Source organism: Centruroides vittatus, unplaced genomic scaffold, assembly GCF_030686945.1.
Source record: "Centruroides vittatus isolate TY-2023 unplaced genomic scaffold, ASM3068694v2 contig_743, whole genome shotgun sequence".
NCBI lineage: Eukaryota > Metazoa > Arthropoda > Arachnida > Scorpiones > Buthidae > Centruroides > Centruroides vittatus.
In genome coordinates, this window is record NW_027122479.1 from 884027 (window position 1) to 911926 (window position 27900).

General features: G+C 36.3%; 1 protein-coding gene across 2 annotated transcripts in view; it reads left to right on the plus strand.

Moving 5' to 3' along the window:
* Positions 1 to 10196: 10196 nt before the first annotated feature.
* The window catches only part of LOC136981105 (mitogen-activated protein kinase-binding protein 1-like), an 88158-nt gene continuing 70454 nt past the window's right edge, over positions 10197 to 27900 (plus strand). The window contains exons 1-5 of one of the 2 annotated variants that reach the window (XM_067277376.1): positions 10197 to 10589; positions 18591 to 18682; positions 23897 to 24017; positions 24087 to 24179; positions 24367 to 24483. In XM_067277376.1, the coding sequence (XP_067133477.1) occupies positions 10548 to 10589; positions 18591 to 18682; positions 23897 to 24017; positions 24087 to 24179; positions 24367 to 24483 (465 nt within the window). In that variant the 5' untranslated portion in view covers positions 10197 to 10547. Of the gene's footprint in view, positions 10590 to 18590; positions 18683 to 23896; positions 24018 to 24086; positions 24180 to 24366; positions 24484 to 27900 lie in introns of those variants that run through there. The other variant, XM_067277377.1, reaches the window with a different exon arrangement.

The following is a 27900-nucleotide window of genomic DNA, read 5'->3' on the forward strand; positions in this document are numbered from 1 at the left end:
GGCAATTCCAATTCCATAAATTTTATAAAACTAAAAATTGTTTAATAAAAATTCTATAAAAACTTAAACCGCTTAAAAAATAAACTATTCTCTAAAAGTTTAACTTCCGTCAACAGATGGCGATATAATTATTTTAAACGTTTAAAAACAAAACAATAATAGAATTATTGTTAATTATATTAAAAGGGTTAATTCGTTTCATTCAAAAAAATTTTAAATTTAAATAAGAAATTACAATATATCTCTATAACCATTGGAGGCGCTATTGGCCTTTATCGCAAAGCGCCTCTAGCGGTTACAAATAAAATAAAAAATGGAAATGATTTAAAAGAAACAAAATGTCTTAAAATTATTATTAATAAAGTATTAACATTTAACTTAAATATAATATATTAAATTTTAAACGCTACGTTTTTCGGCAACTGCTATAAATGTAAAACGCGGTAGCGACACGAGACGATAATCGAATCCGGATATAATTTCAAATACCGTAAATGCATCCGGAATCGACGTAATTCGGACGAATAGGATTATCTTTGACGCGTGGCGTTTTAATAAGACCAGATTGTACATAAGGAATGATTACGATATTTATAGTAGCTTGGCTTTGAGGAAACGACGCTTCTGGCTAATCCCCAGCGGCATTCAAACACGTCTTAAGTTCCAGTTACAGAACTCGGAGTCGATTTTTAAAATTTCGCGCACATTCGAGCTCGACGAGCGTATTTCGGACGTCCGAGATGCCGAATTAATCCAAAACCTCTTAATGAACGTGTTCTTAAATAGCATTAACGAGATACAGTTAAAATCTCTGTCAACCTATTAGATTTATATATTTTAAATAAACAGAAATTGAATTTCGTTCGCTAGTTTGAAAGTCGTTCTTGGTCGGTTAGGCCGCCGTTACATCCGCTCTCGTATTAGCGCTGCCGTCGCCAACCTCGCACAACGAGTTTCGTCGAGGTATATTTCTTTCTTGTTGAGATTCGTCGAAAGCGGATGAAATTTTATTCACTTTTCTCTCTTTAATGCATTAAGATTATCCAAATTTCTCTACAGAACTTCATTTTTTCGTTTTACTCTCGCGAAACGATTTTTTTTTTTAATTTCTTCGTACTCGCTTCGAGGTCTTGGCAGTTTCTTGCTTTTTAACTCGATCTCGACCGGCAACCTTTGGTTTTTTAGATACTTTATTTTTTATATTTCCTGCCAGTAATTACAATGTTAACTTCTTTATAATTAGCAAATTTTTAGCTCTCGATGTCTTAAAATTATATGAAAAATCGGTTAAACTAAGCAGCAAAGCGTATCGACTCGCGGGCGAATTATTTTTCTTTTTTGAAAAGCGAATTCCCTTTAAATAATTGGAAATTTTAAGCCGAAATGACGAAATCGATAACAAAGATATTGCAAAAAACACGAATTAAAAATATGGAATCGTTAAACAGATTTGGCATGTGCGACGTTCGTTCAAGGTAAACTGGTTTCTCGACGAGAATAATATTCGGACGAGGTGAAGTGACAGAGAAAACTATATTAAAAGGTCGCGAATCTGTAATCGGGCGCCCACGTTCCAATGTTCTGCGCGTGTGGGCCATAGTAGTTAATATATAAGCTCTACCGTTGGTGTTACGGGCGTCGAAACTTTGTAATTCGTTAAACTAGGCGACGATAAGTCCGAAACGACCTTCGCTAATCGAATGTTCGAGAGTAAAAATATGGAGGTGAAGGTCGTTATCCTTAACATTTCCAAGCTTTTTTTTTTGTCTTTCTTCTCCGGACATTTAATTTTATGTGATCGGCCGGGTATGAAATGTGCCATCACTTTTTTCGTTATAAAAAACTAGTAATTATCGTTTCGCATGTGCCGCTCGTCTGACCTACAGTCGAGAGAGTTTTTGTGCAGTTAACGATACGTCTGCGTCGAATTCGGCTAGAAATGTATGCATTTTGCACCCAAGAAAGTCTTAATTTTCGTAAAAACGTATTGATTATTCATGTTTTCGCCTACGAAAAACGTGTCTAACGTGCTGGTTAATCGCCGAGTTAACTAAATTAATTTATACCGCGTCGATGCGGTTAAATTATTTATAATACGTACGTATAGTACAAATAATAATTACGTACGCAAAAGTTTCGTGTTAATTTTCTTAAACCTCGACGAGTGTTAAAAAGCAGTCCATTCCTTAATAAGATTTATTTCTAAAACCCGCATCTCACTCGAGAAACTTAAGGGTTTGGGGCGGGTCGAGTACTACGTTAACGAAACTTTATCGAGTAAAACTACACCCGAAGATGGCCTGTTCTACCAAGCCGAAAACGTCAGTGTTTCGTTAAATGAACATTTCTCGGCGATAGAAGGCGTTCGATGCTTGGTTAAGTGCGAAACTTTATTCCTTTTTGATCATCACCAGTCATCGAAAGTCGCGTTACCCTCTTCCTAATTACGTTATTGGGCCAGAAGTTTAAACCGTTCGCAAATACGCAGAAATTATTTTCAGACAAGTTTATGGTGTTTGCGAAGAAAAATAAATAACCGCTGTAATTTACGTCTTCCACGGTCGGCGATTGTCGCGTATAAACGAATTCCCTCCCCTATAAACTACTATAATGTCTGAATGGTGCCTTTTCGATGCGCTCGTTAGCGTAGACACACAATTCTTTAATATGGATCTCGCCGTAGGAATAAAAGATCCTTCTAGACAGGTTTTGTTACGAGAACGAACGATTTTTCGAGATGGATCTTATCTTTAATCGAAGTAACCAATAGTTTTCGAAATCTTTTGTAGTAATGCGCGATTCTTTCGTGTGGATCGCATTGAAGAAATAAACAAATAAGACCGGTTGTTATTTTATATACATTTCAAATGCTTTGTAAAATATTTAATTACATTTGAATCGCTTATTAAATTGTTCTAAACATATTTACAAACATCTGCGACGAATAAAAACCTCCGGTATTTAGAATGGCTTTAGCTTGCCGAGAACTTCGATCCCGCGCTACATAAAGCCGAAATTCCGGGATTAAAGGTCACCGATTCCTTATTTAATATAGAAGCGACGCGTAGGAGAAAAAAATATAAACATTACAAATTATGAAAAAACTTCTGGAGCCACTAATTTACTTCGAAAGATAATTGTTTTTTTGTGGGTTCAATAATTGCTATCTTCGTGACCGTGTCGCCTATTCGCACAAAAGAGGATTTGCATGATTTTACCAGACACGACTTTGACCCGTTTCTCGTGTGTGACGATTAGTCAACGCAAAACACACACACACGGAGGAGAGACGAGACACAACTAAAGCAGTTTCATCCCAGTGATTTACAATGCGTAAGAATCATTCGCCTAATGATTTATCGCTTCGTCGAATTTTCGTATTAATAATAAGGAAACGTTATTTATAAACGGATACACGGTTTATTATAATTATTTTTTTATTGTAATTAAAATAATACACGTATAATACTGTTACGGTAACAAAATTAGGAGGATTATATTTTATTGTTGTTTTTAATCCCATTAATCGGGCAAAAAATTACGTTTTAACACAATAAGATGGATTCGTTTTGCCTTTATCCCTTATTTTCATATAAAATCTTGAGAATTTATTTTAAGGTATTTAGCGATGTTTTTAACGATATTAAGCGGTTTGAAACCATTATAAATCTTATTTTAAGCCTTACAAATTATATTAGTTTAGTAGAAACGTTACGATTTAAGGACTTTGGAATTAAAACGAATCTTTATAGAATTACAACTGTCTTAGTTAAACCTTAAGTAGGAAAATTAGCAATTAAGAGCCTTAATTTAGTGTTCTAAGGAGCTTAAAGTAGATTGTGTTTATTGGCTGCATCGGCACGCTATTTATTGATCCATCTCAATTTGGTTTTTAGCAATGGGTCAAACCCGCATTGGGGTCGACGAGGGACGAAGAATAAAGTCTTGACCCGAAGTATCCTGGAAAAACCAAAAGACTCGGAACTCCGAAATCTCTCACTCCAATACGAGGATGCAACAACCACACGACGAGACTCTCGGAAACGGCATCCGATCAAAATACTTAAACGAGAGCTTTGTCTCCCGACGAGGTATCTTTTGGAGTAAAGAAGAAATCGAGTCGAATACGGCATCACTAAACAGACATACATAATAAGGGGTTTGGTAAACACCGCGCGATTATCTACAAATCGGAAAGGTTAAAAATTCATAAACCCTGCCAACATTAGTTAAATATGCGAAGGGAGGTGTAACGAGGGTAAATAAATGACAAAATGGTTATTTTAAGCAACGCCCGAGTGGTAATTAAAATTCTAAAACTCCTCCATACGTCTGAAATTCTACGAATTTCGATATTAATATTGAAATTCGGAATCTGAATTGGCAATCTTTATTTAAGGATACCGAAATCAATCTATTTTGCAATTCCGTAATATAAGGGGAAAAATCGTAAAAGCCATCATTTTGGTAAATTTTATTTGAAGATTTTAACACGTTCCTAAAAACATACGAAAATCCTGTCCTTAATGTAAGTGATGGAGAGATCCTAAAGTGTATTTACACCAATTTGCTAAAACACGAATCCAACGGGAAGAGAATAACGGGGTCGAGCGGAAATATTGTAGAAAATCATAATTGCCGCCATTTTTAAGAATTATTTTAAAGCAGTTTTAAATTTATTTACGCGTTATCGCTTCACCAATCGTGGGCAGACGCGGGATATTTGTTAATGATACCACACCAAATCGATATGTTTTCGCACCTTTCGAGAGTGGGCAGTAAAGAATGCGAAATTGTTAGCGAGATAACGGGAGAGAATTCCTCTTAAACACCAACGTGAAGGGGGTCGAGATAATTTACCAAGGGAGGAAAAATGTTTCTTTTTTATCTTTTCATCGCTAATTGTTGCACACATGTAGGCTAAGAATAGTAATTGCTTTTAATAAACTCGACTCGACTGGTTCTGCAAGATTCTCTAGAAAAACTCCCAAATGCATCTTGGCTATCATAAAAACGTTAAAGAGAGGCATAAACGGGCGTCGAGATGTGCCATAAACCATTCGGCACGCGAAAAACCATGGGAACGAGTTGGCTTCGTGTTAATTAGGATACCTGGAAGAAAGAGAGGAGCAATTCTCCGGTGTAACTTTCTTCCGCGAGTCCGTAATAGTGAAGTTAATGTGATACTGGCCATCTGGTAACGTGAGTGGTGCTACCACAGTAATAATTGGACCAACGTCGCCGTCGGGTCTATCCGGGTCGACATAAAACAGTTTCTCCAAAGAGAAACGGGCCAGTTGTAGATTTTTGGTAAAGAGAAAGACAGGAATGTTATCTCTAATCACGTGACTAAATCCAGATTTCGCTCGTCAATTTCGTCAGGCCGTAGTGATTAATCTCTCAACCAACGTTAACATTTTTTGGAGGATGGTTGCTGCTTATCGATCGCATCAGTTCTATTTTAATATATCTAAATAAATACACAGTCGAGTTGAAGTGTAAACCAACTACGTGATACGTTTGTATAGAGTTTGTATCTATGTATTAACTTCGAACAGTTTCTTTCACGCGTTGTGATCACAGAATCGATAACAGGTTCGTAAAAAACAGTTAAATTCTAGTCACCTGGCTGGGCAGAGCACCCTTGTTAAAATTTGCTGAACGTAATCACCGAACTGAGCCATAAATCAGTTGGAAAAAATTTAAACAAGGCAGTCGCAAGGTCACAGACAATCGTCTGTAAACACCGATAGGTAAATTTTACTTTGTTCACTTGGAAATCGTTTCCTTCGTACCAAAAACAGATAATTCTTCTTAGTAACACGTGACAAAAACGAAACATATTAGCGCGTGACTGTTTACTATATAACGCGAGAGACATAAGGCATTTAAGTGTATATCGTTAATAGATAATTAGGTCACGGTGGACGAGCGAGATTCCGACCCCAAAAACTGTTTTATACTACGAATTACGTTACTAAAACATTTCCTAAAATAAAAAATCACGCAATTTTTTAAATGTCTGTCAATATAAAAAAACGGGAAAGTGAGAAGCAAATATTTTCACGATTGGGTTAAGCCCAGCTGATCAAACGTGTAAAACGAACGTCACCAAGTTCGATACCGTGAGAGTCACGTGATCAAAGAGTAGCTATCGGTCACGTGGTTGCAATATAGGGAAGATAAACCGGTGTGCCGCGAGTTTATATAGCGCTCCGAGTCATACAATTTAGGCCAGATGCGTATTCCCGAATTAATAGGTCGAGAGATCGATAAAAACTCGATTGTCTTCGAAAATTTATTAAAAAGTAAAGGAAAAATCGCAATTTACGTAAACACGAATACCGATTGTTACGTAATAATTTAAAAAAAGCAGTGACGAATTCGTAACTTAACAATTAAAACGAGTAGAGAAAATTTTGACGTAACAATTAAGAGAAGGCAGAGAAAGTCGTGACGCAATAATGGAAAGTATAGACGAAAGTTTGAATTGTATGACGCATGAATTTTGATCTTTTATTATTGTAGTGTGGTAGCATAAACGCAACATTACAGCAAAGGGGTGGATGTAGGTGAATGACATCAACGACCGCCTTTTCACTCGGCGGGCGATGACGTTCACCCACATGTTTATTTATGGAAAATAAAGACGAAAGTAGACACAACCCACTTCATTTTGCACAAAATAATTTTATTGCGTTTTATATAAAAATCATTTTTCATTAAATTAAATGTATCTTGACCCGAAAGCGAGGAAATGTCGCTTCGAAAAATAACTGTTCTTTAAAACATGCAATTTTGAAGCGTAATTGATCAATTATATTTGACCCGATCGGAAAAAGAGTATAAATTCTTGTGATAAATTACATTTTTTTAGTTAAAAATACTTAAAAAATGAAATTAACTTCTTGATCGCTCCCCAGTTCAGCAATAAAATATAAAAAAATTTAATTAATTTCCTGTTGCATAATTTTATTTTATTTTTATTTAATAGCTGTTGATTCTAAAAATAATCCTGAAATGAATATATTTTATAAAATGATCGATCGGAAATATAATTAATCGATTGAAGAGAATTTTGATCAAGCTTTTTAAAAGTAAATTTTGATATTAATCAAATGACTTGAGAAAAGTTCGCTGTTAATCGAACGATTGCTAGTCGTGCAAATTTTTTAAGTTGGTCGAATAAGTTTTCCTCTTTTATAAGATCAAATATATGATCAATCTCAAACTTGTCAAAACATCAACAACTCGATCAGTTTCGAGCTTTCTTTGTGTTTAAGTAAACTTGTCGCAAATGATTGTTGTTTGATTAGTTCAGATATTTCATGAAGCAAAATTGATCAACTTCTTGAGTTGTTTGAAATTGATCGAACAACTGGAAAGATTTCGAGTCTTCCTTATAAAAAACGAAGTTGATCGTTTCATAAATCTTTCTTGAAATCTTTGAAACTGATCAAGTAGTTGCTGTTTATGACAAGTAAAGATTGATCAAACACTCTTATCGAAAAAAAAACAAAACTGATGAATTTTTTCCTGAAATCTTTGAATTTGATCAAACAGCGAAAAATTTTAAAATGATTAAACATTTTTTTTCTCACAGAAAGCCAGGACACGACGAAAACGCCGATCGATCATCTAAGAAGACTTTAAAAATCGATCGAAACTAATTCGCCCTTTTCAAGAAACGAGAAACAAAATCATCGTCTTCGATCGCTCACCGATTAAAATGGGTTTTGAGCATTCAAATCGATCAATGGCGGGTATTTTTCATTTAACTTCTGATTTTTAAGTAATGATCGATAATTCGGATCGATCACTATTTAAAAATGAATAAAAAAACCAATTCTTATTCTCTTGTAATTAACCGGTAGTTAATTACATAATACTAATTATAATTATAAAAAAATTGTTATCGTAACCGTTTATTAAATACTAAAAGCCGAATCAAATTTTGTTACTGCAGCAGTGAAGGAAATTCCTATTATAGTAACAATCCAATTAATTACGTATTCTTCCGGTATGCGAGAACGTTAACAACTTCTTTAATTGGACTCCTATCATTATCACTTGTTTGAAGCCGAGAAAAACAAACAAAAGATGACATCTTCCTGCTTTCTAATCCGTCAGGCTGTGTGTCTGTCTATTGAAATTTTATCTTTCTTTGAACGTTTGCCGCTACATCAAAATAGTATTTTCTTTTTTAATGTACGAGTGCTTTTTATATAGGGCAGGAACTTGATAAGAAGCATCTGTGACTTTTCTGGTGTTAAATTAAGAAGGAAAAAATTAATAGAAGAGGGTGAGATTTGTCTAGAAGAATCTGTGAGAGAAGTGCATTATACTCAGGAAATTATTAATTTAATCTTGATATCTAGGCGTGATTAGGGGGAATTCTATCATCTAGAGCTATAATTTCATCTAGTGGCGAAAACTCAATAATTTAGATCGCGGTTTTTGTAATAAAATTATACAAATTTTCAAGATAATTTAATGAATTTTGTGCTTTTAATAAGCGAAGAAGAGATTTAGTCTCTTACGGTTACTGGTGAGAATTTACGTTTGCGATACAGCACGGAAAATCTCCTGGTGTGGAAGACGTCTGACTCTTTAAAATTATTTATTAAATTCATTAAAAACTACCGTAAACGAGAATCCGTTTAAATATTAATTAACACGGGATAAAGAGAGAAAGTAGCATGCAGCGCCACGACTGCTCCTGGTGAGAATAATACAAAAAACGAGGTAATCACACGGGGAGCGTGAAAAATATATTTTAAAATTGCAACCGACCAGTTTTTAAAGAAAATAACCCGGAAGAAGAGGTGAAAAAACACAGATTTTCGAGAAAAATCGCAGCTTTGCTCAAGGCACGATATTGTTAAGAGACATTATATAATTTGGCGATAGAAAAAAGTTGCCCGTTATTTCTCTATTCTAGTCTTTCGAGACGAAAATAAGACTTCAGTCACGCAGAACAACGAAATTCCAGAGAAAAGAAACACCGTTGTTTCGAGCGATAAACCGGAACTGTCCGATGAAGACAGAAAATGCGTAAACTTCTATTCGAGCAGATGGTATCGGGTCACTGACATCGAACCCACAGAAACTCTTTTATCTGCAATAGTCCACTAACCACGCAGACACATTCGTGTAAACAAAATTCGTATAACTTAACACGCGCTCACTCTCTACGCCCTCCACTTAAGAAAGGTACAGAACCGATGGCTTAACTAAACACGTGCCCATTTCTTCTAACGACTAACCTTTCCGGTAGGAAGGTGCCTACCTCAAGCATATTTTTAGAACTTTTCGACTTACTTTAAGCTCGTAAACACATTCTTTCACCGTTTAAAACAGAAACGGGCATTCTTTACAAAAGGACTGGCCAACAGAGCGGGCGGTATTCACTTTAACTGGCAGAAGCACCCTTATCGCAATACGCTGAACTTTGACCCTACACATATTTAGTTTTTCTAGAAATTCTTAAGTCCGACACCCGTTGAAACTCGAACAAAACTCTCCCCCTCCAAAAACAATAAAAAATAAAGGTATTTTTATGCACGAAAGCGGATGTAAATTTTACACACAATAAAACGTATTGTTTTCCTCGAAACAATGTTATTTCCCTAAAATTTTTAAGGGAAAATAGTAAAATAGTTACATTTTTCGAATCCCCAAAACTTTAAATGCTTCCTCTAGAATTTTTTAATAATTAGTATTATTAATAATAGAGCGATAAGGACTGGTAAGCCCTAGCCTCAACAAAGACGATTGTTTATTATGTGTGGGACACGTATAACATAGATATAAACCGAAAACAAGGACGGAATTTTATTACTCGTTCCCTTAGAAAATTGTTTACAAACAATCTTTAACAAAATATCAATATTTTGATAGGTTTAATATTTGTAAATAATCGATAGGGACGTCTTTGTCTACGTCACGTTCTATATATAAGTCACATATAGTAATGTATGCTCCCTATTGTTATATAAAAGGTCAGCGTACCGGATTGGTTCCTAAAATATACATTATTTCGATCTCGAAACGTTCGACAATAGATAAAAGAAAAGTACACGTAGCATTGCTAAATTGTCATCTGTCACCATCTGTTAACGTGACCCTAATCTACGAGCGTACGTTTATGCTACACAAGAAACATCTGCGCTTGTTGTGACGTACGAAACGATCCAAAAGGTGTATTTTAACGTTTATTTTTTAAGAAACAAAGTTCTGAATAGTTCGTTTACAACAGACAAAACACTAGCATATTCGTTGTCACGTGTTTAGTAAGCTCGTAAGGTACGAATCTGTGCTCTTAACGTAAGGAGTTTCGGTAAAGGTGAACGAGTGAAGTGCAACAAAGAGGAGTATCAACAGTCTGGCGCAACAGTCCTCGTGCCGTAAGCGGAAACGGCAGGCCATTGGACGTCGTTATACCTGTCCTGTAAGTTGGAACGAGAGTCAGTCAGTCTGTCGGTGTGTGTTGTAGTGTGATGTGTGGTTCGCTTACTTGATTTTTCTCATGTACGCCGGCAAATAACATGGATAATACGAACAATGGAAACACTACTAAGACTTCAGAGGTGAGTTTGACGTTTCGCATCGTCTTAAGACGCTTTCCATTGTTTAACCGAACGTTTCTCTTTGTGATTCCAAATCTAACGCGATAAGGACGAAAATTTAGCGTCTAGTTAAGTTTATTGATATCTTAGTTCGATGTAGAACTGGACTACATTCGAATAACCGGGATTTTTTCCTAGTTTGGGGAGCTTAGTTTTGTTAAAACAATTTCTGGGTGGTGCTACGACGTCACCGAACATTCCTGTTTATCGAAAATGCGAATTCATTACTAACTACACACCCTACTGCCCTTTATAGTTACCTCGATAATGTTGGTGGAACATTTTCTAGAGGGGGAACGAAACGTCGAGTTAACTTAACAGCTGCTTATTATCGTTAGTGATATCACCTGGTGCTTTATATAAGTTTAAGTATTGGAGTGGTAAAACGTGGCTTTCTCCGTGTGTCTGCTACATTTTACGCGAAATGAGATACATAGGGCTTAAAAGTCGAGTTGAACAAGATTTTTTAGGGGTCCATTTGTCCTTCTACATCTCGCTAAGTACTTCTAAAAAAGAGAGGAATTATAAAATCATTGAATTTCTACCGAGTGTTGGCACTTAAATATTATTTCAAATCCCACACAACGCCTAAAACCAACCCAGCTACAGGTAGTTGCATGCAGCTGAATCGTGATATAGAGCTACTTTGGACGATTGAACAATTGTTTAGTCATCCAGATATTATTTTTAACAAAAAAAAATTATATATCAATTTTGCAATCGATTCGAATCGTAAACAATGACGAGGATATTAAATTTAAAAAGTTATTTTACATACATATGTCTGTAATAATATCAATGACGTGAGTATGACGTAATAATTCGACTCCCTCATTTGACCTTGACCTTTACTCACCTCAGACGAAGTTAATGATTTAAAAATGCTATCTAGTAACCGAGTTAAAATACATTTAGGCCTATAGCATTAAGAGAATTAAATCCTCGGGGTCGATAAACTTTAAGTTATATCACGAGGTGACGATTTAAAAAGTAAAAAATGGCGATGTTACCGTATTAACATTCTCCAAATAACTGTCTCTCGTAGCCATTCTTCATTTTTTGCAGCTTTTTTTGTGCGGGGATGGAAGACAATTTAAACTTGTGCACAAGTTTTCATTGTTTCGTCTGACAGCTTCCCTTTATTAAATCAACGACACGAATGGGAACAATCGCCTTACAACGATGTAATCATCTATTTGCTTTTGTCCTAAGATAATTCGGCGATAACCATTTCCACTTCTGTTGACACTTATTGAAAGTTCGACTTTCACTATCCATTCATTACAAATGGATTTCTTTTCTTTAACTCCTTGTAGGGTGCTACATTTAAGAACAAAATGACTCCCGCGGATATACTTTACACGATGATTCACTGTATTTAATGGTTTCGTACTGAATTCCTGAAATTCTTTCTTGATTATATTCTAAATTTAGGTGTTAGGAATGGTCCAACCTGTTCGGGAAGTCTGCCGAAATGCAGAACAATAGTTGCAAAGTATTCATAAATAGCGCTCTGTAGAGGTCATCGCGTGTGGGAAACTATTCCCTTCTTCGTCATGTGCTGGATGTTATAACATCGTCGAATGTTATTTTTTTTATTTAGATGCTAAAACATATTTTTCGCAAAAATTTACATTAACGCATGCTAAAGTATGTACTGAACCTTGTTTATACCCTAAAAATATGTGCTCATTTAATTATGATGTAGCACAAATTTCAGTGTAAAAATCTACACAAAATCGATAAAATATACTCTAAATCATAGCTTATATTGCTAAAATTCGCTAAATTACACTATATATTCTTAAAATTATGCGAAGTTGAATCCTGTAACCTATGCTAAAGTGTATAATTACACTAAGGAGGCCGCCATTTTAGTTCCATTTCAAAACATTTTGAAAACGATCGATTTACTTTATTGCTGATTATTTTTCGAGACGTGTAGATAATGAGTAAGCGCAAGTGTAAGGTTTCGGTACGAAGGATGAGTAGAAGACACGTGGTACCTTCGACCTTTTGTATATTACTACTGAAGAAACCCAGCTGTTATTTTCCGATTTGTTTCATCGTCTCCCCACATTTAAGATATACTGTACTTACTCGAAGAGAATTACTTTAAGATAGCGATTTCGAAATCACGTTTTTCAGATTGTATGACTTTCGTTTAATATAAAATTCGATACAACGCCATTTAATTAGGGTAAACTATGCGATCTCGCGCTTAAACTTTGTACTCTTTATTATAATTTGTAAACCGAGAAGACTTTTTATAAAAATTTTAAGAATTTGAACTAAAAACTAATTAAATTTTTTTAATTTTAATACATGTAATTTTTTAAAAAACCTCAAAATTGCGCTTTAAAATTCGCGCAAATACATCTCCCCCGAAAATCGTGCCAAAATTCCTTTAAAATGCCACATTTTGTAAAGGTAAGCGTTAATACATCGGCAACCAGTAAACTAGAATTAGAAAGTAAACGATTCCCACGCGAGTTTTGCTAACAAAGATCGTTTAAACTCGAATAATGGACGTTTTATTTTTGATAGTCACGCTAAGAGGAAGAAAATGGCTCCTACCGGAAAAGCTAGAATAACAGGCCACTGACTGTTTCCGGTAGCGTGCAGACTGGAAAGAAAAAAATAGTGAAAAATTGCAGTTCGACAATGCCCTTTTCGCTTTCCATTCTTTGCTTAAATTAATACATAAATTGATGTGAAATGAAATTAACCATTATTAACAATAATCCAGAAAATGTTCTCGTATTATGCCGTATTGCAATATACACTGTACTTAATTCATTTCTTCCGCACTACTTGCCAGCAAAATATAAGTTCGAAACGTGCAACGAATTTCTTCAAAAACGGGTCCAATTTCCACTTTACAGGGTATTTTTCGACCGCCGACGTTTAGATCTAGGTCTAAACGAATGACGACTACTTTAATGGCATTCCCGGCTCTTAGAAAGCAGTGTCGTCATTCCTACTTTTTCTAAATATAAATCGCCAAACCTGATTTTTAACAATTTGCTTGGCAAGAAATGTTAATAAACAAGCAGAAAAACCTTGAAGAAAGACAGGATTTCCCGTCGAACGTCCTTGTTGGCCCGAAGGGCGATATCAATTCGATATCGTAAACCCTCCAGGCTTTCTCCTTCAGTTTATCTCCGATATACAATAAATGACAGTCCGATACCATCTAAACTATTATAATTAAAAAAATCGTTAATGTTAATTTAGATTAAACCTACTACATTAAAAGGCAATTTAAAGAGTGTTTAACGCAGAAATGTGGAATGTATCACACGCGAATGTTAAACAGGCTACTGCAACTAGATTACGATTTAATAAAAAAATTAGTTAAAGCACGCTACACGCAGTTGCAAACGCAAAACGAGCATAGAACATAGTAAAACTAACCGAAACAGTAACACCGGGAAAATATTTTACTGTACGCACAGCGCAAGTCGCGCGCAACGTTGCGAACTATCGAGTGACGACGTAAGTTATAGAGAGTATCTTAACCGTCGTCGTCACAATAGTTCACACGTTTACGTGACTAGAATTCGAAGGTGTAGTTGTTCTTTTGCATAAAGTCGAATTTTAAAAGCATAAACTTTCGATTACAAATTAAAAAACGTTAAACTAGAAAGGTCGTTCACATAACCGATGAAGCGTTTTACGACTTCTGTAGTATTATAAACCGTAAGCGTTGTACCTTTCGATCACGTAATGCAGCGGCCGTCTCGAACGTCAACAAAAACTTCAAATCCAGTTGTAGAGGTTATTGACTCTACTTTTTAAAATCCTCCAGCCTTAAGGGACGAGCAATTCCATTCAAATTCGTAAGTACGAAAATGCAAGGAGTTATTTACGTCGAGGTCATTATCGAGATTCGACGCGGACGACGAATATCGAAGACGAACGAAGTCGGAACGAATGCTTATTACAACAAAGATGCACGTTTTGGTGCAATGCCGAGCGAAACCTTGGCAAATTTTATTATAAATTTACGCACAGTTTACTTAAGACTATTCGTCATTTCGAGTATAGTATACGCGAAGGAGACTCGCTAGAATCGACGCGTAGAATCCTCACGAAGCTGCGCGCAGTGGGCGTAGAAAGCGTTCGTTAAGTCACTCCGTGCATAGAATGAAGAGGAAAAAATGGAATTAGCAAAAGTGAGGATTTATTCAAATAAAGAAAAAAAAGCTACAAGAAGTTACATCATAGTACATAATTACGAAAATCACCCGCTGCTCGGGTCTTCTCCGGTGTCCGTACTTTTAACGAGAGTAGATTTACTAATATCGCATTGAGTTTCCGCCTCCTGAATCTCGGCAACAGTTTGTTCTACCTTCTTTTCACTAGACGCAATCTCGTCTTCCGAGACTTTACACCGGACTAATGACAACGGGGTTTCTTTTTCTCCAGGAACGGAAGAACTTTCCGGTCGATCGGGTAATTCCACAATTTTCTTCCGAGGAGATTCGACGCCTTTTTTAACATCGGTCTCGATAGCGTCTTCCGGAGGTTGATCGGAAACAATCACGTAACGTTTATCCGCCTTGACCACAATTCGGTAGCCTCCGGAGGGCGATTTTAAGCTTACGTTTAACTGGGATCCTTCCGGTAGTTTAACGGCCGCAGATCTCGTCTTACGTACTTGGCCGGCGTTAATATCTCTAACGCGAACCACTTTGGGAAATCGTACGAAGTTTATTAAGAAAATGTAAACGAGAATACCCGACATCATAATGCTCGTGGCCAGCACGAGAAAGGCAGAAAAATTATTGGCCGCGCTTTCCGCGGAAGCGGCATCTTTCGTACTCTCGTCGTTAGCCGCTACCGAGAGAAGGAAGAGGCAACCGCAAGTCGACAACACGGTAAGCTTCATCTTCGCCAGCTGCAGCAACACCTGGCGCCGGTCTCGGCCAGTCGCCTAAGAACTCTTTCGCTTAATTTGCATATCGAATGTATCGCGATTGACAAAACTTCAGGAAATTACTTTAAAATTTTTTGAAAAGCTTACTAAATTTATAGCATTTTTATTCTATTTAAGGAATTTTAAGCACTATTTTCTTTGATTTATAGATATTCGTAACGCGCAGAAATTTGCAAAATTTCTCACAAACGACTCGCGTTTATCATCGAGTTTCGAGATACGAAATTACGACAAGTTTATCAATCGAGTAAATTATACAACCGCTATAAAATAATCGTTACGTTTTATAAAGGGTATTTTATATCTTCTTAATGATTTATTATAGTCTCGTTTGCATATTGGCGAGAGGCATTTGTATATATTTTAGCAATTTCTTAGGTTATTTAAGTACGAAAACGACCGAACGGGCCGGAGATAAACTCTATAAACTGTAAATATATGATTTAACACGTTTACACCCATTTAAGAGCTTCGTAATGTTTATATTTGTTGGTTATTTCGACATCTAAACGAGTCACAAATAATAATAATAATAATTGATAACGTTTATCTTCTCGACAGCTGTTTTCTATCATTCTAATTGGATCGCGCTTCGATCAACCATTTCTTAGAAGAAAACCTATTTTAAACCCAGTTCGCCTCGATACGTCCTCGAGATATTTTTAAAACCGTTGGTTTTTACGATTGACTCGTTCAAATTCGCTTAATCGGGGTGCTAACTTCTCGTATTAATCGTTCGGTACTCGAGAACTTTCTAATCGTTCCTCCTTAATTTTCGGAAGCGTAAACATTTAAATCGCCGTACTTTTTGCAAGAATAGGCGCGGAAAAGTAATTCGGGTGTCGTAATCCAACGAGGAAGGAGTCGGCGTAGGTGGTTCCTAATCCGGTTCGCTAGCGCGTAACCAATTTGAACTTCGAATGTATCGAATAAGAAATAAAATATTTATTTCGCTTCGGTCAATGCGTAAACCTAACTGTTCCCGCAATAGGATTATTGCGCGGGTGAAAATAAAACAGTAATTGCTCAAAGTTTAAACTAAAACTGTTTTGAAATTTAAGAAAAATAGGACATAAATGTTCTATATCGGAACGTAAATAAATAATGATTAAAATGATGTGTAATTCTATTGTTTTTAAATAAAATCGGCTAAATACTGAAATTTTACTAGATGTATACTTGCTCTATACCTAAATGACACGAATCTGCGTCAAAATATTTTTTAAAATGGTTTTAAATCTCTTAATTTTGTAACGCTATTCGTACGAATTTTCATTCAAATAATTGATAAATCTCTATTACTTCTGCCTTTTTTTTTAATTGCTAGAATGGGCGGTTGCGCGGAAGCGTGTCGTGCCTCCAGCCGGGAGATGCGAGTTCGGGTTTCGTCCTTCTTTCCGAGTAGTTTTTCCATTGTCTGTCGGTTCTTCTCTAAGTGGTCTCTACGTCTATTCGCCGATCGATATTACTACCGTACGTTTATTACCGCCGTTCTTAAATATTACACCGAGTGATTGAATAGAAACGTTTGCCGGTGGGTCCGAGTCGATCCCAATTTGGAAAAAGTCGAGGGTAGATAGGCCTATATCAAATTTTGCTTCGGATAATTTCGATTATATCACCACCTTTTATAAGGGCGACGGAGGAAGAATGTACAGTACAACGAGCGGTCTAAGTTAAGGAAAGTAAAAAATCTAAGAAATAAACAATTATTAAGAATATTACATAAACGTACGCTCGACCTTTCTCGTGTTAGATTATAATCTTTAAATATAATGCAAACTTATTATTTTGTGGAAAACGGGATATCCAAGGTAGTGCGGGCGTTATCGATTCCGACATTTCTCAATCCGTAGTAGGAGCATCCCTGGGAATCTCGGAGAATAAGGATAGGCTACAATACTATCGATAGCGCGGACGAGATTTACCGAAGCAGAATTTTATAATTACGTTATAATATTTACACGCAAAAATGATTAAAATCGATAACAATTATCGAAAAATAATTATTTGTTTCCAGTAAATTCGGTTTGAAGATAAAAAAGTGCATTGTTAGCGGCGTTGGGCCGGTAACAGATTTAGGTCCGAGTATAAACCAAAGATTGGACCCGTATACGTATATGCGACGAGTGTGGCGAAGAGCCTTAAAAGTCGGCAAAAAATTAGAAAACGAACGAATTTAACGGAGTGGAAATTGTTATCTCGGTGGAGTAAAGCCGACGTTTAACTCGGCTCCGTTTGTCGGAGGCGGCTCGAGAGGCACTCTCCGCCGAGACCGACGTCGCTTTTCAAACCGATTTTTTAAATACATTTTTTAACGTATTCTACGAAGATTCCTTTTATTTGTCGTTTATCGCGTTAGTGATAATGTTTACCTTTCAAATTTACCGCTCGTCTTTCCGCAGCAGAAAAAGTTCACTAAAAACGTGTTTTGTTACACAATACACGGTTTAACGAAATTACGGTAGAGAGTCGTTAATCCGAATCCCGGTAATCCGAATCGCCGGTTATCCGAACGATTTTCGGTCGGACTGCGTCGTGCCGAATCGAACGTTTTTGATACCAGATTTACTTCTAAAGTATAATTTTCATGTTTTTTTTTTATATTCTTCAATATATTTATTTTGTTTGTACAAAATGCAGAAATAATTTTTAACGATACGATAGCCTCGATTATTATAAAAATTTTCGTTAGGCTTAAAATCGACGAAAATTCGACACGAAGCGACACGCAACGGAGAAAAATTTAACACGCAGCGACACGCGACTGAGAAAAATTTGAACATCGGACGGGTTGATATATTTTTTCGTACACAATTGGTTATCCGAACAAATCACTAATCCGAACAACCCCAGTCCCCATTGATTCGGATGAACGACTCTCTACTGTATTGTTAATTCTTCCGGAAAGCTCGCCATACGGTACTAACATTACGAATAGTTAAAAAAAAGCCACGATTTCTGACGATTGGTTTACGAAAAATTTGAAATTTATTGATAAATAACTTATTTTATTACAGGTGAAACTGGAAAGAGTTCTGGGATTGACGGTATCCAACACTACCGCTTTAGATTCCGATTCTAATTCTAGTACTATCGCTTATCCCGCAGGGTAAGATATACTTTCTTTTCTTTTCTTTTCTTAATTACCATCTAATCGAATTATCTACGCATTCGCGCGTTGTTTACACCGTAAAAAACAGTTTCGTGTAGAATCCCAACTCGCACCTTTCGGTAATGTACCGAATATTCTAACGGTTTACGGTCGGTGCCGTAGCGAGAGTGACGAGGGTTTTTCTTTAACGCTTAAAATTGGCACGGCATCGGAAAGAAGAGAACGGGCGATTGTAGAAAAACGAGTGTCGATCCGATTTCGTTATTTGAAACTCGAAAGATATTATTCTTTGGATGATCGTCGCGCATCCTCCGATATATTCCCGCCGAGGCAAGCGTGGGATGTGGCGTGGACCAGTCGGTTCTTAATAGAGTTTAAGTCCGCCGCTTTCTCCGAAATTCTTAGACGTTCGAATTCGTAATTGCGGCGGCGTACGGTGCCGGTGCCGGTGCCGTCCCAATCGAGCCGGCGTCCGTTCTAAACCATTGCCGGAATAAAATACGGTTAAAAATCGATTTTATAAATAGTAATTTACGACAGTTGCCTCCGCTAGAGAAGCGCCGGATGCGTACCGAATTAACCCGTTGGCCTATTTTGAATTTTCCATTCCGGCACGAATAATCGGTACGGTAATAAAATTGGAAGGTCGTCGTCCCGGCGGATGGCATCGAATCGCAAACCCGACGAACCGGTGTGGGATTTTGGGCCGAGTCCGATTCGCCGGTGGCGGTGGGTCGGTGGAATCCGAAACTTTAATTACGCGAAATCGTGACCTATAATCGAACTGTTTTGCGTTTTTTAACCGTCTTTCTTTATACACTTATTAAATATTTAGATCGTCTGGTGGTTAAAATACGTTACGAGGAACGACTCCTCTTCGCGCAATTAAATCGGAACGTTAAGCGCGGTTCCGGCATATTTTGGACGTATTCTTAACCGCCAAAATACCGAAATCCCGGCAGTTTTGTGCCGCCGGCCCGGCCGTCTTTACCGGCGGAGTCGCCGGATCGCTCTTTCCGCGCCCGTCGTCGCCGTAGTCGACCGGTTGAAATTCTAGTCCGAGGCACGTTAATTCGCGTTAATTAAATCGGAATGCGATTTCAAACCGCCTGGCGACACACAAAATAATTACCGCATAGCGCATTCCGTTCAAAATAATATTTTTAGTAATACTGTATACGAATTTATATTTACAATTTATAATTTTGCAGCCGGTTTATCGTCGTCAGACTGCATTACTTATAGTAATGGCGACCGTAGACTATATAAAATTTCAAACAGACCCGTATTTTCCTGGTAGAAATTAAACGATTTAATGCCGTTCCGAGAATGCGCATTGTATATTATACCTTTCAAAATTTATAATTAAAAAGCTGTAATTTCTTCTTTACGTTCATTTTCTTATTAAATGTATAATTTCGGGTGTTTACAGTTAACGAATATGTAAATTATGCGAATGAAACATTAAGTTGAACAAAGCGAAACCCGCGAATGAAGAGACGGCTATAAAAACGTAACGAAAGTAAACGAGTCGACCTTGCTAAGATTTGTAGTATCGATGGACGGTTTCCAATTTAAAATTCTTTAAATCTTGTTTCGTCACGTCTAAAAACGATCGTAATTACGTAATACGTAAAAATGAATATTAGGGTTAACCGAAAATTTAAAAGAACACAAATTAAAAACGAGTGAAGAACGCGGTTGATTATTCTTCTCGTTATTAATTACTTTGTAAAAAAGTTCTGTTAATTAACACGGATATACTCTGTCGGCTATGTAAGTTTCGGTATAATGTGCGAAAAAACAATTTATAATGGCAACTGTAAAGAGCGATTGTTTTATTAACGATCCTTCGGGATGTGACAGAATGTAGGAGAACGAACCGTTCGTCTAAAAAAGTGACGTTAAAGAAAAGAAAGGAAATGTATCGTCTCGTTATACAGTTACGTAACAATGGACGATTGTACGAGTATTTATTGTTTGTGACAGAGTTAACCAGTCGATTGATAAATCTTTCCCGTAGTTACTTACGAATGTCTTCGCATAATTTCGATTATATAAGTTTATGCATAAAATTTAATCGAAATGAGATTTTTATAAATTATTTGTATCTGTTGTATTATATTCTACTACTAATATTGTGTGAATATTCTGTCCGACGTACGTGGATAGAGGGGCTATCCGGGTCGTTCGATTTAATTTCGGACATAAAGGGGTCCCAGAATTTGATTTTTTATTTAAAACTTATAAGAATTACGGTTTCTTTCGATAAGTAACGAAACTCTGCTTTTATTTGTTTTACACATTTTGTTTATATATTTTTATGGCTTTCGAGGGGTTCTAGCCCACACCTCACTTCTTCTCTCGCAGACCCAAACACCCGTGTTATAAGCGTATTATAATACTTAAGGATAATGCGCGTACAACCGACATATTTAACTAATACAACTTTATCCGATGACAAAACCTTTAAATGATTTGGACTAAATTAAATTATTAATCATCTTACGCGATTAATCTCGCGGGCTGAAATAAGTCCACGTGTCAGTCACAATTAGGGTTTCTCAAACGGGATCCCGGCTGTTTTTTTTAACCCGAGAAATCCCACAAATTTCTTAAAAGTTCGCTTTTTCGTATTTTGCGTTAAGGTCGAGGAAATTTTGCAAATAGAAAGTATAATCAACCCATAAACTGTCGGAATACATTTGTATTTATTCATTTTAAGCCCGCTTATTAGTTTTTGAAATGTTTGCCGGTTTTGGCCCGTCGCGGATTGTCGATAATCGATACGTATTTGTGGCGGGATTCCGAAAGTTCTTTGCTTGTCGGAACCAGAAATATCTGGAATAATTGCGCCGATGTTGTCTTAATTTTAACTACGTCCGGTAGCATCGATAACTGCATTATGCCAAGTCGGGCAAATTGGGCGAGGATAGAAACGAAGTCTGCGAGTACCAAGTTTTTCTTCGTAAACCCGATTATTAAAGCCAAACCGACCGCCGAATTATCGGGCTATTAAAGCAGCCCGGGCAGACAAATCGAGAATATTCGAGAGCGAAAGAAGTGCAGTATTTTGTATTATGTTTTATTTAACTCTTTGACAATGGATAACGGAGTCAACGAGCGATCTTTTATTTTCTAATCTCGAACTATGCGCAAATAGTCAATCCGCCGTTAAAGGTGTATCGCGTAACGAGAAAGAATAGCTCGATAGTTCGACCGCGGAGAGAGATCCAAGTAAATATATTAAAGATATGTTATAAATGTCTTTCCGTATCCATAATAATGCTTTTTGTCAAACTATTCTTTTCTGTTCTGTTCAAGATGGAGAATTAGCCAAAAGTACCTTCGCATTTGTTTTCTTTCTTTTACTTCAATTACGGCAATAAAGAAATCACAGTTTATAGATAAATAAATAATTCGATTTAAGGAACTGTTTATACTCGCTAAAAATCAGATTAAATTTTTTATTTGATCTAGAAGTATTAGTATAAAGAATGTACAGTACTTATTAATACAAGAATTTGATTTTTTAATAATCCAGTAAAGGGTAGTTATTTACATTTTCTATGTAAAAAACTTTATAAATTCAATTTGTAACAACGATCTAAACAAACGCTTAAAAGGAAAAGTAAACAAAATGCTTTTGTAGATTAATACGCCTCGATGTCCTTAATTTATTATAATATTATTTTCGTCTACTAGTACGTATTTTCTATTATCGAGACTTATTAGACTACAAGACCTATCGTACAACTCGGGTTGTACAGTACATATTCTAAAATTGGAACGATACGGAGAAGATTAGCGTGGCAGGTATATCGAATAAAATAAATTTCTGATCCGCGGAACTGTGTCGCGGAATCCTTAAAACCAGTCTAGTAAGTCCCGATAATAGAAGATACGTACCAGTAGACGAAAATAATATTATAAAATGCTTGTGTGGCTGCGAATGTCGAGCGACAAAAAGAAACGAGAAGAAAAATTATCTTTAGTCGAAACGAGAATGCTTCGGCCGACGTGGGAATCTTTGGTTAAAGGTGGCGGAGGGAATGGATTTGCCTAAAATTTTAACAAATAAAAACAAATACCAGTTTTTAATTGCCGCGACCGATAATTTGTTAATCTTTTCGCATTCTTTGTACGATTCCATTTTTGTTCTTTCGTTGCCCGAATTTTCCACGACGTTTCGCTCAAAGAATAGATTTTAGCATACTAAGAGAATTATGCGGTCGAACGGAAAAATGACAGTAGACGAGGTAATAGCCGGGGGAAGACTAAAGAAACGAAAGAATTGCATTAAAGAGGATACGATACGGTGTAATATGACAGCGATCGGAAAAAGAGAAGAAATACTAATGAATATACTGTATAATAAAAATGAATTCTGTTTATAAGGAAGTTGTGTGAATATTTTTCGAGAATTTTGATCGGCTGCGAGTAAATTTAGGTTTGCCGATAACAGTTTATCGACGCTATCGGGGATTATCCCGTTTTACATTATTGTAATTATTTTTAACTGGAAATGATTTGAATGAATCGAAATGCTGCTCTTACGTAATACAATTCGAAGAGAACGCTTTTATTTCTTCTGTTTTCGCGAGACGTAAACGTTGAATATGTAAATAAGGAAAAGTAAATGAGTTAGGTTTATTGAATATTTACACCGTGATGTTTTTAGCTCGTTCTAATACTTACGTATTCGATATTCGATTACGTATTTAATACTTATTTATGTTGTGTTACACGTGTCGCACATTCGATGCTCTAACAAGTAAATTTATTGAATAGATATGTATTTGACGGACTTCTTAGCTCATCGAAGCATCGAATATTCGTAAATAACAGAAGCAGCCAAGAATTTTATTGTTTTGGTTTTCTCAAATTGAATAATTGAGGAAAGTCGAACAATGCTGGAACAAAAAGTGAGGAAAACATTTTATTCTTATTGTTTCCATTCAAATAAATGACATATTTATTGCGCTTCTTTATTTTCGAGGCTTCTAATATTGACGTTTTATTTATATCGCGGAGCAACCCACATCGGTACAGCTATTTAATATGATTTTAATGGTTGCTATTAGTTGCAATAATAATAATTATTCTTTCCCGAAAATATTACGAGTAATTTTTTTATCCGAGACTGATAAAATTACATTTATATATATTTCGACCTTCGTATAAGTATAATTATGTTCTTTCTTTGCGCAGATGTGTAATTGTTCTTTATAATATACGTAAAAATAAACAATCTCACATCGTCGGAAACAGTAAGAAAACCATCACTTGTCTAGCGTTTTCTGCAGATGGAAGATACCTTGTTACCGGAGAGGTAATTATTAAAGCGATATAGTTTATTAAATAATGAAATGCGTAATTAAAATTAACTACCGTATTTCAGTGTGGACATCTGTCGCACGTTCGTGTGTGGGATGTCCAAGATCACGTGCCAGTATCCGAGATGTCGGGACACAAGTATGGAATTAACTGCGTGGTATGCTATTTTTGTCACCAACAACTCGATATTTTCGAAATATTTCTCGTAACTTTATTACAATTACTAGAATTATAACAACCTAAAAAAATATTTATATCGAGTTAGCTTTTTAATAGATTTATTCATAAAATTAAACGATATTTATATGCATGGTGTATATATTTTTGGAATGTTAAAATTGCAGGCATTCTCACCCAACACGAAATATGTGGTTTCTGTTGGTTCTCAACACGACATGACTGTCAACGTATGGGACTGGAGAGGAAAAGTCAAAGTTGCATCCAATAAAGTTTCCTGTAAGGTTTGTATAATTTTTGGCACCTTAAACGTCTTTCGTTTTATCAATTTAACACATCGAACTGTCATACTTTAAGTTAATATCTGCAATATGCAAACCAGTTTTTTAAGTCTTATTTGGGCCATTGAAAGAACACGAGAGGTGTAATTAATTAATTGATATATATTTATTATATAAATATATTTTAGTTTTTTCTCTATGAATTAATTAATAAAAATGATAACTACGTAGATAAATTTTGTGGGTTACGACGTATAAATAATTCAATGGCAATTAAGTTTTAATTTATCCTAAAAACATTTAATTGTTTAAAGTTTAAACTAAGAATTAAATACAAGTTAATATCTTTAACTTTATAATTAGATAGTTGTTGAAAAATTACACAGTGGTGCCTTGTATTTTTAACCTAATTCATTCCAGAGGGCTGTTCGAATCCTCAATTGTTCAATGTCTGAATCAGTTTTTCCTGTTAAAGATAATTAATATTGTGATATTAATATAATATGATAATAAGTGATATTGGAAAGTGAATTAATACATTCCCATACTCTAAACAATAAATTAAACGGCAAATACACGTAATTTAAGGTAAAAGTAATACAATTAAATGCTCTACGTAATAAATTAAAACGTAAAAATAATAAATAAAATACATAAATACTCGTCGTCGTATCCATTTCTGCCGACACCCGGAGGGTGTACGGGTCGACGTGGTGAAAAATCAAACTTTTATACTACAGTCTACTACTTTTCACCAAACTCTTATTGACAGACAAGTTTAACTTGGAGTAAAGTTAAATTCCTTTCTTCTAAGGCCTGTATAACACTATCGATCCACCTTTGTCTAGGACGGGGATGGCAAACCATTTTGAGTCCGTGTGCCGTATAGTAAGCGTACTTAGCTTTGAAGATGTTTACCCGTGCCAAAATTTTAGACTTTGAATATGCTTTAATTAGAATAATTGTAAAAAAACTGATAGTAAAAAGGACAATCGGGTGGTAAGCCAAAAAGGTGATTGAAAAACACGGATGATAAATTGAAATCGTATGATATGTTATGTGCCACTTTGGGCACTCGTGCTCTAGGTTCACCGCTCCTGGTCTAGGATGTCCCTCTGATTTTAGCTTCAAATGCCTATTTGGCTAGTTGCTCTTCTCTCATTTTTCTAAATGGCCAAATTACCTCAGATTAGCCTCACTTACTCTCAACTGAATATTAGATACCTTGAGGTTTTCTCTTATGTCTTCATTTTTAATACGATTTTGCTACTGTAGCCATCTATTAACATCACCGATTTTACTAAATACAGTCAAACCTGTTTTTGTGCGGTCTTTCTGTGCGATTTTTATTTGTGCGATTTGTTTTGTGCGATTTTTTTTGTGCGGTATATGAAAATTTCAATCAAATTGGAACATAATTGACTCCTGTAAAATTTTTAAAAACTCTATTGGTTGTGTAAGGACCGAATTGAGCCGGTCCGAGTTTAAATTTTAATTATTTCGAAGTCCTGTCGGGAGATAACGATCGAGATCCGCGATAACGATCAAGTTTCGAAGGATGTACAATCTTCCGCCGTCAAACTCACTTCCCTCCTTCTCGGGATCCGACCCGAGTCACGGAATTCAAGTCGTCATCCTCTATCGCGATTGGTGATCGTGGCGGAAGGGACTTAGAGTATAAATAGGGGGGAGATCTCTAAGAACGGGGTAGCTGACGTCCGAAGAAGACGAACTGCCCGGCGACACCGTATCCGATTCGAAAGCCAAGTCGAGACGCCGAAGCCTCCGCCGACAAGCCAATCCTGCCGCCCACCTGTCGCTCCGCCAGGAAAACGCCCGAGTCGACGAACATCCTCGATCAAAAACGATCACCGAGAGGTATGAATCCCCTAACCATTGTGAGCTCTCTCTCTCTCGCCATTAGGGACGGGATGCGTAGCGTTTCTGTAGTAGTTCCTATGTTCCAATAAACCATTATCTGTGTTGTCCTGTTATACGGATATTGCCTTTCTTTATCGACGACCCCACACACACTCCTCCACTCGACCTGACAAGTAACTGACCGATCCCGACAAGTCGGGATATCGCGCAAAATTAGCCATCCTTGACAGTGGGGCGGGTCTTGCCGACCTATTCGCCGAGAACAAGGAGGTCCGACTTCCGTCCTACCTCCCGGCGTTTCCCACAGTTGTTTTCTATGACATCGGCAGGTTTTTTCATTTTTTATTCGGTAAAATTTTTTTCTCATACGTTTATTTCGGTCCCCTCTTATTTTAATAGCATAAAAACCATAAATATTATGTTATATTCGAACAGATGCGGTAAGTTAGCTTCTCTCCAGCTTTAGACTGCGGGTGTGAAATTTCACGCCTTGTTAAATGAAATAACACTTCCTGCAGCTATATTTATCAAATAAAATCATTATTTAACGATTATTTTTAACTTTTTAATGTTAGATTCGTATTTAAGTGGAAATAATTAATTAATATAAAAATTAAAATTCTTAGAGGATTTTTTTCCTTATTAGGTGTTGCAGAAAAAGGCCCGAGGAGTTAAAAAAGCAATTCCTAGTTATTTCGTACGGTTTCGAGTTATTTTCTACGTGAGACTATTTTTATGCGGTCCCTATTCAACGCATAAAAAAATATTTTTTTAATTGTGTTGCGAAAACTATTTTTTATAGCCACTCGTGAAGGTTTGAGCGATTGTTTTTTATGCATTTTCTTTTATGCGGTCCCTATCCCCCGCATAAAAACAGGTTTGACTGTACTTCCATTTCTGCTGTATGGTATAATAAAATGAAAATTCCATTAGCTGCTTGACTTTGTCACAGATAATCCCGTTGGAGATAAAAATCACCGTGTTTTAATTATATGTAGGACTGGGTTCGAGATTATTGTAAAAGGAATCGGACGCGTAATATGACTTGGATACGGTAATTCGCTGTAGTATTGTGGCTGCGGGCCGTATTGTATTGCGTATATTAATATAAGTTTAGTATAGTGGTCTTTTGTTCTCCTTCCTTCTAGAACTTTCTTCCCTAATTCTTTTCCCTTGGGTGAGATGACCAGTTCCGGGAACCGACGTAAACAAAGTGGAAAGTAAGACCCCGAGGCAAAAAGGATCGGAGGCACGTCGTTCTTTTTGGAGACGTAGAAGCACGCGGACGTGAATTCGAGTACTCCGAGTCGACGTTAGCGACGACCGGAAATTGTCGAAAAGTCCGAGGAAAGAATCCCGTCCTATTGTGGCTACGACGAGACGGTACAGAAATAAGGATTGCGAAGAGAGTAAGAGAAGAAATTGATATACGAAAACCGTAATTTGTTGTCTGTTGTGAAAGGTCCCACTTGGCATCTCGCCCGACGAATATACGGAACCAATCCCGGGTATTCTTACTTTTGTTAAAACTTACTCTTT